Source organism: Trachemys scripta, chromosome 16 (genome assembly GCF_013100865.1).
Source record: "Trachemys scripta elegans isolate TJP31775 chromosome 16, CAS_Tse_1.0, whole genome shotgun sequence".
Lineage (NCBI taxonomy): Eukaryota > Metazoa > Chordata > Testudines > Emydidae > Trachemys > Trachemys scripta.
In genome coordinates this window covers 2,968,895-2,982,460 of record NC_048313.1, presented here as the reverse complement: position 1 = coordinate 2,982,460, position 13,566 = coordinate 2,968,895, and the positions used below count along the sequence as shown (strand labels likewise).

Below are 13,566 nucleotides of genomic sequence, written 5' to 3'. Positions count from 1 at the left end.
GGGGCTATGAGGGTCTGGGGCCCAAGGGGGTGGGGGGCTGAGAGGGGAGGGACGGGGGGAGGGGCTATGAGGGTCTGGGGCCCAAGGGGGTGGGGGGCTGAGGGGGAGGGACGGGGGGAGGGGCTATGAGGGTCGGGGCCCAAGGGGGTGGGGGGGGCTGAGAGGGGGGAGGGGTCTGGGCACTATGGGGGAATGGGGGGGAGCAGTGAGGGGAGGGAAGGTGGGGGGAGGGGCTATGAGGGTCTGGGGCCCAAGGGGGTGGGGGGCTGAGAGGGGAGGGACGGGGGGAGGGGCTATGAGGGTCTGGGGCCCAAGGGGGTGGGAGGCTGAGAGGGGGGAGGGGTCTAGGCACTATGGGAGGATGGGGGGGAGCAGCGAGGGTAGGGAAGGTGGGGGGAGGGGCTTTGAGGGCCTGGGGCCCATGGGGTTGAAGGGCTGAGGGGCCTGATGGGAATGGGACCCCAGTGGGTGCAGGGGGAGGGGGCCTGTGTTAGGAGGCAGTCGGGCAGGGAAGGGGCAGAGAGCTGGAGGAGAGGGGGATTAGTGTGGGGGGGCAGTGGGGTGTGGGCAGGGAGATGGTAGGTGTGCAGATGGGGGACAGTGGGGTATGGGGAGAGGCCAGGGCCAAGAGGGGGACTTTGTTCCCCCCCATCCATTGCTCCCTTGGGTTTGCAGGGTATCTGGGCAGCTTGGTACCTGCTGTGCCCATAGGACAAAGATCAGACCCACCCATAGTACAAGGCCTGCAGGGGAAGCTTGTGGGGATCTTGGTGTCTGGCAGCACACAGGGGCCGAGTCCAGACTCCCTCCCACCCCGCCCATATACACTCTGCCTGTCTTTGTGTGGCGGTACATAGAGGGGAATAAAAGATGGTTCGCCCAATGCATTGGGGGCTCAAAGCCTGGGATCATCTCTAGTGTGAAGGCATGAGGCTTCCCTGCCATGTAGGGATTCATGGGGCTGTCCCTCAGCATTCTGGGAGAATCTTCACTGACTCTAAAGCAGGGCCTCAAGTGGAGCTGGGAGAAGAAGAGTGTCTCAGTCTATAGGCCTCCAGCAATCTTGTCTCTGCAGGGTTAGCATCCCTGAATCCTCAAGGTCTCTCTCTTGGCAGGCAAAAAGGGTGTGTGTTTCAATCATGTTAGCTTAATGTTCTTGAAAACCCCTCTTTGTGCGTAAGGTGCAGACTAATGCAGGTGCTTACATATTAAAGCTATAAAATGTGAGCTTGAGTTAGAGAGAGAGTAAAACATCTTTTAAAATACTTATTTGCCTTTAGGAAAACTATGATGATCCCCACAAAACTCCAGCTTCTCCAGTTGTCCACATCAGGGGGCTGATTGATGGTGTTGTGGAAGCTGATCTTGTGGAGGCCCTGCAGGAGTTTGGGCCCATCAGGTAAGGAAAACGTGTATTCATCAAGCAGGGAATTTGGATCAATGTATGAGTCAGTACTAAGTTCAGCTTTCACCTTTCTTCTTGCATTAATTTTAGCTAGACACTGAAAACAATAATTGTTAGTACAGTTAAATGTTATTAGCCTGCTCTCCATTTGCTGTATGTTTGAAAACTAACTTAGGTTCTCTCCTCCCTAGTTATGTGGTGGTGATGCCTAAGAAGAGACAGGCCCTGGTAGAGTTTGAGGATATTCTCGGTGCCTGCAATGCTGTGAACTATGCAGCAGACAACCAGATCTACATAGCAGGGCACCCTGCATTTGTCAACTATTCCACCAGTCAGAAAATATCCCGCCCTGGAGACACAGATGATTCAAGAGGAGTCAACAATGTGCTGCTCTTCACTATCCTAAACCCCATCTATTCGATTACAACGGTGCGTGGTGGTGCTAATTCCAGGTTCCCTTAGTGTGATAGACCTCTCTAACCCTGGAGCAATCTGAGTCCATCCCTGCAGAATGCATCATCGCCCGAGTACTTGAGTGCATATACCAATGCAAGAGGAAGTTTGAGACATGTTGGAAAATTAATGTACCTCTGTTTGGGATCTTGCTTAGGTATCTGAATTAGTTGGTGCAAGCCTGCCTAACTGGGTGGAATGGGATATTCTAAGGCAAATGTAAGGGGATAATGATTAAGCTGAATCAAAATGAGAGTCTATTTGCAGTTTTGGATGAAGAAAAATTACTAGCTAGCCATGTAGAATATCGACTCTATAAAACCTCCATCCTCAGTTGCAGTGGTCTTGCTATCCCAGTGCTTTTGAATGCAGACTGTCAATTGTATCCACATCTTGTGATGAGGCTGCAGGCAAGGTCTGCTGCAGACTGCTTTCTATGCGATGTCATTTCTTAAACTCTTCTTAAAGCGTTTCCTATATTATCTTGTCTCCTTCCCTTCCGCAGGACGTGCTGTATACCATTTGCAATCCATGTGGTCCTGTGCAAAGGATTGTTATTTTCAGGAAGAATGGGGTCCAGGCCATGGTGGAATATCCTTTTTCACGTGCTCTTCAATGTTTGTCCATATTTTATCCCACTAGAGTTGTTCCTCACTCAAAGTGTTGGGTTCAGACTGAACTGTTGAAGTGTGCAGATTATAGCAGATTAGAAACCCTCTCGCTCCAGTGCTTCTCGTCAGAATGCTTATACTCCAAGTGAGACGTTATTTTGAATGTGGGCACAGGGGACTTGCATTTTGCACATGCTTAATTTAGAAATAATATGAAAATTCACTACTCTTATTGTGGGTATGGCTTAGTGACTGCAACAGGCAGCTCAGAGCAAGAAAGTTCTGTACTTGCTTCTACTAGTGACTTGCATCTGAAGAAGAGAGGTTCTTACCCACGAAAGCTTATGCTCCCAATACTTCTGTTAGTCTTAAAGGTGCCACAGGACCCTCTGTTGCTTTTTACAGATTCAGACTAACACGGCTACCCCTCTGATACAATTGACTCTTTACTCTGGACAAGAGTACTTTGATCCCTCTGCCTTAAATCTCCAGCTACAAAAGGGATATTATGATTATACTCACGGGGGTTGTATGGCTTGTAAAATGTTATGCAAGCACAAAATATTATATGGAGCCCTTTTAACAGCAGAAGAAAGAACAGGAAGCAGACGTTAGCAGCCTGCATACGTGAGGATCTCCTCATGATTAGTGATTGGATCAATTATCCTGCTCCTAAAGAATTGCTACGCCTGTCTGTACTAAATATACTAAGTATTCTAAAGATTTCCTTAATGTACTAAACGTTTGACTCTGTGCAGAGTGCGCAGAGAGCCAAGGCATCTCTGAATGGTGCTGATATTTACTCTGGGTGTTGCACTCTAAAGATTGAATATGCCAAGGTAAGTGTAACTGAAAACATGGATAGGTACTTGATGAGTTGCGCCTGTCAGTATGTTGGATTGAATGCAGAGCGTCTGTACAAAATTATATATCAGAATTGTGGAAAAGCTAGCTTAACTCTCTCAAACTCACGCTTTTTCCACAATGTTGTCTTCCTTATCAGAAATACAGACCTGTACCTCTGTGGATATAAAAATAAACAGGGAGACAACGTTAGAGCAGGAAACTTAGGGCTCCTTTCTCCTTACATCCTTGGGAGGAAGAGTTTTCTTCTAGTGGTTAGAACAAAGGAATGGGAGCCAGGACTTGTGGGTTCTGTACGTGGTTCCACCACTAACTTCCTGTGTGAGCTTCAGCAAGTAACTTCTCTCTTTTTGAAAATGGGAATAAGTGGTTTGAGCATTGGCCTGCTAAACCCCGGGTTGTGAGTTCAATCCTTGAGGGGGCCATTTAAGGATCTGGGGCAAAAAAATTGGTCCTGCTAGTGAAGGCAGTGGACTGGACTTGATGACCTTTCAAGATCCCTTCCAGTTCTATGAGAGAGGTATATCTCCATATATTATTATTAACTTTTGAGGAAGCTGGAAGGCTTATTTAGTGTGAAGTTTGCATTGAGATCCTTGAGTGAAAGGAGCACTAGCATGGCTATCTCCTATAGGTTTTTTTAATTGTTCTGTCCTGCCTAGGACTCTGACCGTGCAAAATCGAGTAATGGTAGGGGTGGTTGTTTTTGCAGCCCACACGTTTGAATGTGTTCAAGAACGACCAGGACACCTGGGATTACACAAACCCCAATCTCAGTGGACAAGGTAACCTTGATGGACTGCTTTGTAACTATACACAAACTTTGTCAGTTAGTTGACTCGCGCACTTCATATCTGACTATGTTATGTAATGCCATTGGCCTGCCTCCTAACTTCAGTTAGAACTGTACCTAAATTCAAACACGATGTAGGCCAATGCAAAATAGAGTGCTTGTTCAGTTTATCTTAAAATCAAACGCTTGTCACTAGGGCGTCTCATGGGTGGCTTACATTATGTATTTGCTGCCTGACTTCCATCAGTTAAATGTTAGGAATTAAGGAACCTTATGCATAAGTGGTTTTAAGGAGTTTCTGGGCATGGGCAGTCATCAGTGGCAAGCGAGGATTTAGTGCCACGGCTTTCTTACATGGAAGACTTACAGCTTGTCACCTGATGCAGCTACCGGCTGTTTGTGCCTGACTTTCAAAACTGAGCTATTACAATTGCTAGTCTTTTCATTATGCTAGAAAGTAACAAGAAAATTCTCCTTGAGCTGTTGGCTAGTTATCACACAGCTGAAGGATAGTGGAATGGGTTATAATTCACAGGCGCGTGGGTGAACATTTTACACAAATGTAACTTGAACATGGAGGGAAATGCAAAAATCTGTAAGAGACTGTCTGCTCCCATCTTTGGAAGCATTGAGGAACAGATCCCTTTCCTTTCCAAACTGAGTGCTGCAAATTAGTTAAACAGAATCTGTGTGATGCTGAACAGTGATGTGTATTATTCAAATTGCAGCCATAGATCTCTACTTCAGACTGTTACAATTACGGTCAAAGCTTATCTGGAAACCCCTTGCTTGGGTTTTTGAAACTTATGCATACTGTGTGGAGGAGGATGAAATAAACAGCTGGTGTTGAGTTACTGTTTGAGCAGCTCTCGCATCAGTTGAAGTGGTTGCATCTCTTATGTTTCCCTGTATTTTTATTTTATTTAAATGGTACAATCTGCTTGGCAGTATTGTCTTGCTTCGTGTTTTAAAACCAGGGTGTGGAGCTATTTGTGGTCCCAGCTGATTCGAGTTTAGAGGGTCCCTCGAGAATTGGGTGTGCTCCCTTCAGAGAGATTGCTTTTGTCCCCTCTAAGGAATCTTAGGACTCCTGCCAGTCCCTGTCATGCTGCATTATTGCCTCCAAAGGCAGTTTTTTCCTCCTCCTTTCATGATGAGAGGTGCAGCCTCCATGGGCTCCTGCACAGTGTGGCCCGAGGTGCTGAGTAAGTGCCTGGCAGGCTGGAGTAATTCCCACGTGGTGGACACCCCTGTTTTTAAAAGAAGAAAACTTATTAATATACTGAAGCAAGCAATGGCATTACATGACTTAACAAAAACATAAACAAATTTCTCCTCCAAGGTACATAACTAGAAGATGTGCAGAGCCGCAGGGGCTAGTTGCAGGGCTGTGCATTTATTTAGATGCATCTTGGCTTTCCTGACATGAGGCTGGGAAATGAGGGCGGTGTATTCTCCTGGCCTTTCCCAGCTCTGAGCAGTTATTACATATAACCCTGGGGGACCGTACTACAGTGGACGTCCCGAATTGGCTGTGGCCTGCCTCTGCACATTCCTCACACCACACAGTGTAGAAACCTCACTAGCTCTTCCTGGAGAAAACATGCATCATCCTTACGTACCAGAAACAGCAGCAGATTGAGCTCATTACATCAAGAACACAACACCGTGGTCCAAGAAACATCTACAAGCACAGAGAGAGAGAGAGAGAAAGAGGCGCACCATGCCACAGCAGACATTATTCTTACTAATCAAAGCAAACAAAACTCTGAACCCAAGAATGTACACAGAACTAGGAAACACAGAACAGAGGGTTCTCAAAACAAGTCCACCAGCGCATTTCGGAGAATGGAATAGATCTCAGTGGCCATCCAAGACATAGGATGCTCTCCATATCAACATGGTTTGGTTTGGGAGGGCAGTTCTTTTGGTTATACTGCTTTCCTGCAGTCCTCAGCTGCCAACATATCAGCGCCAAGTGGAGACAAAAAAAAAAACAAACCAAAGGCACACAGATACCTAAGAGGCTGTAGCTGGGGTGTGCAGTCTGGTGCACGCGTGCATAACGGGGGCATTTGACCCAAGGCACATTCCATTACAGAGGAGACACGCACACTGGAGAACTACACAGAGCCAGAAGCACCATTTTGTTACAGCACCACACAAATTCAGGAGATGAAACATGGAAGGAACACTCTCATTTATACACCTTTATGTCCTCTTTCTTGATATCTTCTGAGGACAAAACATCTGTGAGACCTTTTTAAAGATTTTACTTTTTTAAAAAAAAATTTTGTAGCAGTTTTGTGCCTTTGACTTGTATTTATGACTCTGAAACCATGTGATGCAGGGTCGCAGTGTATGTTTGATGGGACGCCATCTTTCAGAACTGTGCTAACTCACTGTTGAAGCGTCCAATGGTAAGAGAAATACAGAATTTTTATGTGACAATGGACATTGTACTGTGTACTCCTGCTGTAAGTAGCCCTTTTCAATCTTTGTAATGACTGATTGTTGGAATAAACCTGTATGAAACTCAGTTGTGTTTTAAAAAACAAAAGAAACTGTATGGTTACGTGAATGTTACGCATTGTACATGATGGCTCATTTTAACTTATTACTACTGTTGCTTTGCTACCATGCTTGTATAAGTCTCTCACTTACTCCCTCTTCCTCTGTTTGGGTGGGGAGATATTTTGCCATATTTTTTTTCCCCATTGCTATAAAGAATTAGCAGTGTCCTGGAGGCAGGTGTACTTCAGTATTGTTTCAATCACGAAATCAACTGGGACACTCTTCCTTTTGTTTCTTTCCCCGGTCAGTCATGGCTACCTTGTAATCAGCTTTGAAATGTGCCCAGCTCTCTATTCAGGTGAAGCTGGGAAGTCCTGTCTTTGTTCTAAGCATTTTATTCAGACACCGATTGCGTTACAAGATGCTGTAACTTGTCTGTGTAGGTTCAGAAATAGAAGTTGTAATCTTGACTGTGTGACGGCAGTTCTAACAAATGAAACTGCAAGTGTGTGTCCTACGAACTAACCTCTTGTTAAAATAGGCCCGTCTGGCCCATTAGCCTAGGGCAGCATCATGTTGTAGTTCCGTGGCTGGATCTCAGCAGAGACAGCGCTGCCCCAGCCAAAGGGGCATGTGGTCTGTGCTTGGAGCAGGGTTGGAAAACTCTGGTGGGAGCTGGAGCCAACCGTCCTTGGCCTTTGAGGAGAGTCAGTCCTCATAATACCAGGCCTTGGGTGAAATGGAGACCCTGTGGGAGAGGGGAGTTTAATCTCCCCCTGCCAGACAAACCTTAAGGTGTTGGAGGCAGTTGTTGGCTAGAAAATGATTAAGACCTCCTGGGCAGCTGGGGTTACTATGTGATTTAAAAGAAGCTAGGACTTAAATGACTTTGGTAGCATACAGGTAAACCCCAGGAATACAACCTATTGAAGCATTGTTCCTCTCTGGTTCAATTTTTAACCCATCCTTCTTTGTCTAGGGGATCCTGGCGGTAACCCTAACAAGCGTCAGAGACAGCCCCCTCTCCTTGGGGACCACCCTGCAGAATACGGTATGGATCTGGTGCGCAAGGTGGCTTTAGTAGGAGGGTTTTGCTCTAATATTTACGGCTTTCACGTGTTGCCTCTACTCCCGGTGTCTCCACAGGAGGACCTCATGGTGGATACCACAGTCATTATCACGATGAGGGTTACGGCCCTCCTCCACCTCACTATGAAGGGAGAAGGATGGGCCCTCCTGTTGGTGGCCACCGCAGGGGCCCAAGCCGCTACGGCCCTCAGTATGGACATCCTCCTCCCCCTCCTCCGCCCCCGGAGTACGGCCCTCATGCTGACAGCCCTGTGCTGATGGTGTATGGCTTAGACCAGTCCAAGATGAACTGTGATAGGGTCTTCAACGTCTTTTGCCTCTATGGGAATGTAGAAAAGGTGAGAGGGGAAAACGAATGGCTTGTTCTCCTGGTCTTGTGTAGACTGATATCTTTGATCCTTGACACAGTCTGGCAGAGAGTTCTGGTTCCGGTGCTTGGGCTTGTGATTTTTGTTTCTAGGTAGCCTTACTTGCTTCCCACCAAGTCTGTTGGGCTTGGCTTTGAAATTGGTGGTGTGCAATTTGGCTGTGGAGCCAAACTCCTTTATAGCGTCCTATGATCTCTGCTTGAGCAATTAGGGCTCAAATAAGCCAGAAGAGTAAATCTGGTATGCTGGGGCTGTGTGATAGCTCCTCGTTTGCAAACAGTCTCTAGCAGGCTAACTGAAAATACCCTCTGCCTCTGGAGACACAAGGTTGACTGGAAGAGTGCAGCAATCATGGAAGAGTTTGTGTCTTCAAAGTGGTGGGGGCATGGGGGTTAAGGGATGGATGGAGCAATCCACTAAACTCAAATGAAGTGAAATTAAGAAGCAGAGCTTGAAGGCTGACTCTGAAATGGATCGGTCTGAAGCAGTTTAGTTCAAATGTGTAAAACCCAGGTTGTTTGCAGTGTTGTAGCTGTATTGGTCCCAGGATATTACAGAGACAAAGTGGGTGACATAATATCTTTTATTGGACCAACTTCAGTTGGTGAAAGAGACAAGTTTTTGAGATTACACAGACCTGAAGAACTGTGTAAGCTCGAAAGCTTGTCTTTCAGCAACAGAAGTTGGTCCAATTAAAGCTACTGCCTCACCCACCTTTTCTCTCAAACCCACGTGATCTTCCTGAAGAATGTAGATGTCCTGTGCTCACATCAAGGGTGTGTTGTATCTTAGGTGAAGTTCATGAAGAGCAAGCCAGGCGCAGCCATGGTGGAGATGGCAGATGGCTACGCTGTCGATCGAGCAATCACCCACCTCAACAACAACTTCATGTTCGGACAGAAGCTGAATGTGTGGTGGGTCTCTTTCCAGATGCTTTGTGGTCTTGATGTCTTGTGAGATCTCACGGTGGGGAGCTTGATCCCCAGCAGAAAGTTATGCATATAGTGACAAGCTGTGCATTTCTCTGCTTGTAGTGTATCCAAGCAGCAAGCCATCATGCCTGGTCAGTCGTACGGGCTTGAGGATGGCTCGTGCAGCTACAAGGACTTCAGTGGCTCTCGAAATAACAGGTTTTCGACCCCAGAGCAGGCAGCCAAGAACAGGATCCAACATCCTAGCAATGTGCTTCACTTCTTCAATGCTCCTCTGGAGGTGACAGAAGACAACTTTTATGAGGTAAACTTGATCAGACTGTACAGTTTCCCTCAGCTCTTCGCTGTCTGATTAACATTCTTCCCTCTTCATGGTATAGTCTCAGATTTGAGTCTCGTACCTTGCTTTTGCATACAGCTCCTAGCTTGGTGTGGGACTCCATCCTGATGGACTCCTCTGGGTTCTGTTGGAAAGGATACATTCAGTAATAATGAGCTTGGAATGTAGCTATTGTTCATGTGTGGCTAGAACATGAGAATGGAACCCAGTTTTCCCGGGTAACCCTTTTCCCTTGAATCATTGACTTGCTCAAGGTCACTTCCCATCTCTTGTCTTGTTCCCCCTCTGCCAAACAGAAGAATTTTGACCTCAAATGGTGGTCAAGGCTTAATATAATGAACTACTTTGAGAGCTTGAGGGGAATGTCACTCAATGAGCACATGTACACACCAAGCAGAAGCCTTCCGTGTTCTGTCTCTTACTCAGTCGGTTTTGCTCTGTGTAAGCGGTGTTCTGTTTCATAAGGCACAGCATGCGGGGTTACGCTGTAAATTGCGAACGTTTCCAGTGACCCGTAGCGTGTGTGTGGCTTTAAAAAAAGCAAAGATAAAATTCCCATATGATAGCTTGTTTTGATAAGACTTAGTTTCTGATTTGGTGCCCAGACTATTCAATGGTACCTTTCTGAACTGGAAAAACTCTTACAACTTTTCAACTGGAGCATTCTGATATAGGCACTGTAACGAGCAACCAAAGTGTCCACTTAGTTGGAGTACATGGACGGGTGTTAATTATTTGTATTACGATAGCACTGAGCAGCCCGCTCATGGATCTGGATTCCATCGTGCTAGGCGAGGGATAAATTTGTAATCTATTGGCCTGATGAAGTTTGGCTTATAGACGATTGAGCTGAATTTACCCTTTGATTCTCAAAGCTGTTGTGTTACTATCTCTGAATACTTGTCTGTCTTCCCACTAGATCTGTGATGAGCTGGGAGCGAAGAGGCCAGCTTCTGTCAAAGTGTTTTCAGGGAAAAGTAAGTAAGCCTTTAAACATGGTGACACTTCCCTTAGGGACCAGGAAAAAATGGTTGCTTAGTCAGAGGTGGGCTTCTAACTAAAGGGGCAACAAAATTGTCCTGGGAAACCTTGGGGATGCTTGTGGGTGGCCGTTTGACAGTCAGGTCTGGAATGCAGGTTTTAGTGTAGTCTTACTCCTCCTGCTGGTAAGGTTGGGTCACAGATGATAAATTGCCTGGTACTGCTGTGTTTGAGTGGCACACCCAGCTTTAATCATTAGACTTGCAGTCTTGAACTGCAGTTTAGCGCCTTGGCCACCAAGCCTTGATTTAGCAAGCTGTCCGCACATAAAGGGAGATGAGAATGAACGTGCATTAGCAGAAGCCACTAGGGTTGAATTGTTCTGCTGAGCAAGCATGGCTCCCCGTGATTTCCCCTTGTCACACTGCCTTTCCATCAGAGGACTGGCTTAGGGGATGGGAAGATGAATGAGTACCTGTGAACGGAACCTGACCATAAAAAAACGGGGAGGGTAAGGAAATGGCTCGAGTGGAACCAATCCCATTAAACCGCTAGATTCAACCCAACAGAACCTTACTGAGTTTGGGGTGTGGGTGGCTGGGTGGCGGTGGTGGCCTGTGATAGACAGGAGACCAAACTAGATGGTGTCCCTAGCCTCTGTTTGCCAGAAGCTGGGAATGGGCGACAGGATGGATCACTTGATGATCACCTGTTCTGTTCATTCCCTCTGGGGCATCTGGCACTGGCCTCAGAAGACAGGATACTGGGCTAGATGGACCTTTGGTCTGACCCAGTGTGGCTGTTCTTATGTTCTTAGATGATCTGGTGGTCCCTTCTGGCCTTAAACTCTGACAATTAACGCCTCCCTCCTTAGGAGCAAATTCAGTAATATGCATTTAAGGGAGGTGTTGCTGCTCCCTCAGAGCCGCTGTTACATTGCACGAGGCATCCTCTGCAGTGTTCCCAGTCCAGGTGGCAGAGGCCGATCAGAAGGGGGGCAGAGCTCTTGTATAGCGATGTGGATCATTAGAATGTGCTGTTGTCCTACCTTGTCCTGCTTGTATAGTGATGTACGCACACTTGTAACCTCCAGTGTTCCGTCCAGGTGAAAGAAGCTCCTCTGGTTTGTTGGAATGGGATTCAAAAAGCGATGCGCTAGAGACCCTGTCATTCCTGAACCATTACCAGATGAAAAATCCAAGTAAGCTGTGCTGTGCCCGCACTCAAGCTTTGGGGGGCTCTTGTCGTAATCTGTCAGTCTGGGCTCAGGAAGAGGGGACCGTGATGGAGCATATGCTTTCCTGTTCTCTTTGACAGCCATCTGTAACTCTGTCAGCAGCCAGACTTGGTTAAGCTACAGTTACGATTGGTGATGCTTATCGCAGCTTCCCATACAAACAACTGTAAGCCTCACCGGAGAGTTTTAACAGGATGTGGTCAGAAGCCTGGTCCATTAAATGCTGTGATTCGTTGTCATCTGAAATTGCCATGGCTTCTGTGGGAGGGAGTTGCTATACTAATATGATGGAGCGTTCCCATCTTCCCCACTTCATGCCTCTGTTTGAACTGAAATTCGGCATGCTGCACTCAACAGATCGTGTGGGTGGGAGGGTGCATGGTCCTGCTGCCTAGGAGGGAGCTGGGACTCCGGAGGGTTTTATTCTCTGCTCTGTCATTGACTTGCTCAGTGACTGTGAACAATCCTACTTAATCTATCCACCCATCTTCAAAAAGGAGAGAATACTTCTAACCTCCCTGACGGACGAGTGGGACTTAATGCACATAAAGAGCTTTTAGATCCTTTATACTAGACATGAAAATGTAAATCTCTGGGGCAAAAAATAAACCTTTATCCTGTTTTGTTCTCTTCTTAGATGGGCCGTACCCGTACACGCTGAAACTCTGCTTCTCAACTGCTCAGCATGCCTCGTAAGTGCTGCCCAGGTTGGGCCAGGAGCAGGGGATTCCTTCCGTTCTTTCTGCTGCCTTTGAAAAAGTTCTTGTATTCCTTTTTTTAATGCTCCAGTTTAGTAGAGGCTACCCATAGCGAAGACATGTCAGCTGGGAGAGGTGAAGCGGTCTGTCTCCCAGATACCTTCAATTTTTAAAATTATTGTACATGTGATTTGTTTTTCCGTTCAGATTTTGTGCTGCCCTGTGTTACTGGCACATTTCAATAAAACCGTTTGGAAAATAAATATTACTTGTGTTTGATCCTAAATATCAGAGTGGCATCAAGAGTGTGTTCCCTTAGGCTCTTGAGATTAGCAAACTGAGAATGGTCTGCAGCTTTCCCATTTTTCGTAGGGAACAAAAAGCAAGTCGTAACCGAGAGCTTCAATTTGTGACATCACTCACCAGTGTAGGTTTGACATGAAAGACTTAGTTAGTTTGAAACTAGCCCAAACCTTCTCCTGAGATAAGGTGTTAATATCCAGAGAACCACTTGCATGTTCTTGATGTTCCTCACTTTGTTTTTTCAATTTTTGAAGTGCTGTTACTGAGAAATGTACTGCTAAATAAAGCTTGTTTTCAAAGAGAATTCACCGTGAGTGGGATATGGAGATTTGTTTGCCATTAGATGGAAACCTTATGCCATAACTATGCATGGTGCTTTAGGTGGAAACCTTACCTGTTAATGTGTATAACACCATTAGTACGCAGCATGCTTTAGAAAAGACAGTGTCCCTTTCTGAGCCTGTATGATAGACTAACACAGACTACAAACTGCAGCCACATACTTGCCAATTAAAAGAAAACTGGAATCTGTCTTCTAAAAAAAGAATTCCTGAGTCCGATTTAGAGTGAATAATGAATGCTTTGAAATGTAATTCATTGAGGAGGTTGGGATGATTATTTTTCAGAATGTTACAGATGACTTAAACAGATCTGGTGTTAAAGTAACAGCATCTTTCATCATGAAGTGTTGAAACATGGAAGGAACACTCTCATTTATGCACCTTTATGTCCTCTTTCTTGATATCTTCTGAGGACAAAACATCTGTGAGACCTTTTTAAAGATTTTACTTTAAAAAAAAAAATTTTGTAGCAGTTTTGTGCCTTTGACTTGTATTTATGACTCTGAAACCATGTGAAGGGAAATGCAGCCATCTTTGGGGTGTGGGTGATTGGCCCTCCTCCACCATCGTGCAGTCTGCCACTGCGGGAAATCCCTTCTTTGAAAAGTATTCAGTGGGATTTCTGATGTCTATGCCA

The 13,566-nt window shown here is 46.0% G+C and overlaps 1 protein-coding gene across 3 annotated transcripts in view; it reads left to right on the top strand.

Annotated features, from left to right (window-relative positions):
- HNRNPL (heterogeneous nuclear ribonucleoprotein L) overlaps positions 1 to 12,892 on the top strand; it is an 18,014-nt gene extending 5,122 nt beyond the window's left edge. The window contains exons 2-13 of one of the 3 annotated variants that reach the window (XM_034792094.1): positions 1,280 to 1,399; positions 1,597 to 1,834; positions 2,364 to 2,449; positions 3,212 to 3,308; positions 4,046 to 4,118; positions 7,620 to 7,691; positions 7,787 to 8,067; positions 8,890 to 9,011; positions 9,132 to 9,333; positions 10,289 to 10,346; positions 11,456 to 11,551; positions 12,225 to 12,283. In XM_034792094.1, coding sequence (XP_034647985.1) covers positions 1,610 to 1,834; positions 2,364 to 2,449; positions 3,212 to 3,308; positions 4,046 to 4,118; positions 7,620 to 7,691; positions 7,787 to 8,067; positions 8,890 to 9,011; positions 9,132 to 9,333; positions 10,289 to 10,346; positions 11,456 to 11,551; positions 12,225 to 12,283 — 1,371 coding nt within the window. In that variant the 5' untranslated portion in view covers positions 1,280 to 1,399; positions 1,597 to 1,609. Of the gene's footprint in view, positions 1 to 1,279; positions 1,400 to 1,596; positions 1,835 to 2,363; positions 2,450 to 3,211; positions 3,309 to 4,045; positions 4,119 to 7,619; positions 7,692 to 7,786; positions 8,068 to 8,889; positions 9,012 to 9,131; positions 9,334 to 10,288; positions 10,347 to 11,443; positions 11,552 to 12,224 lie in introns of those variants that run through there. The other 2 variants (XM_034792093.1, XM_034792092.1) reach the window with 2 other exon arrangements.
- The last annotated feature ends 674 nt before the right edge of the window (positions 12,893 to 13,566 follow it).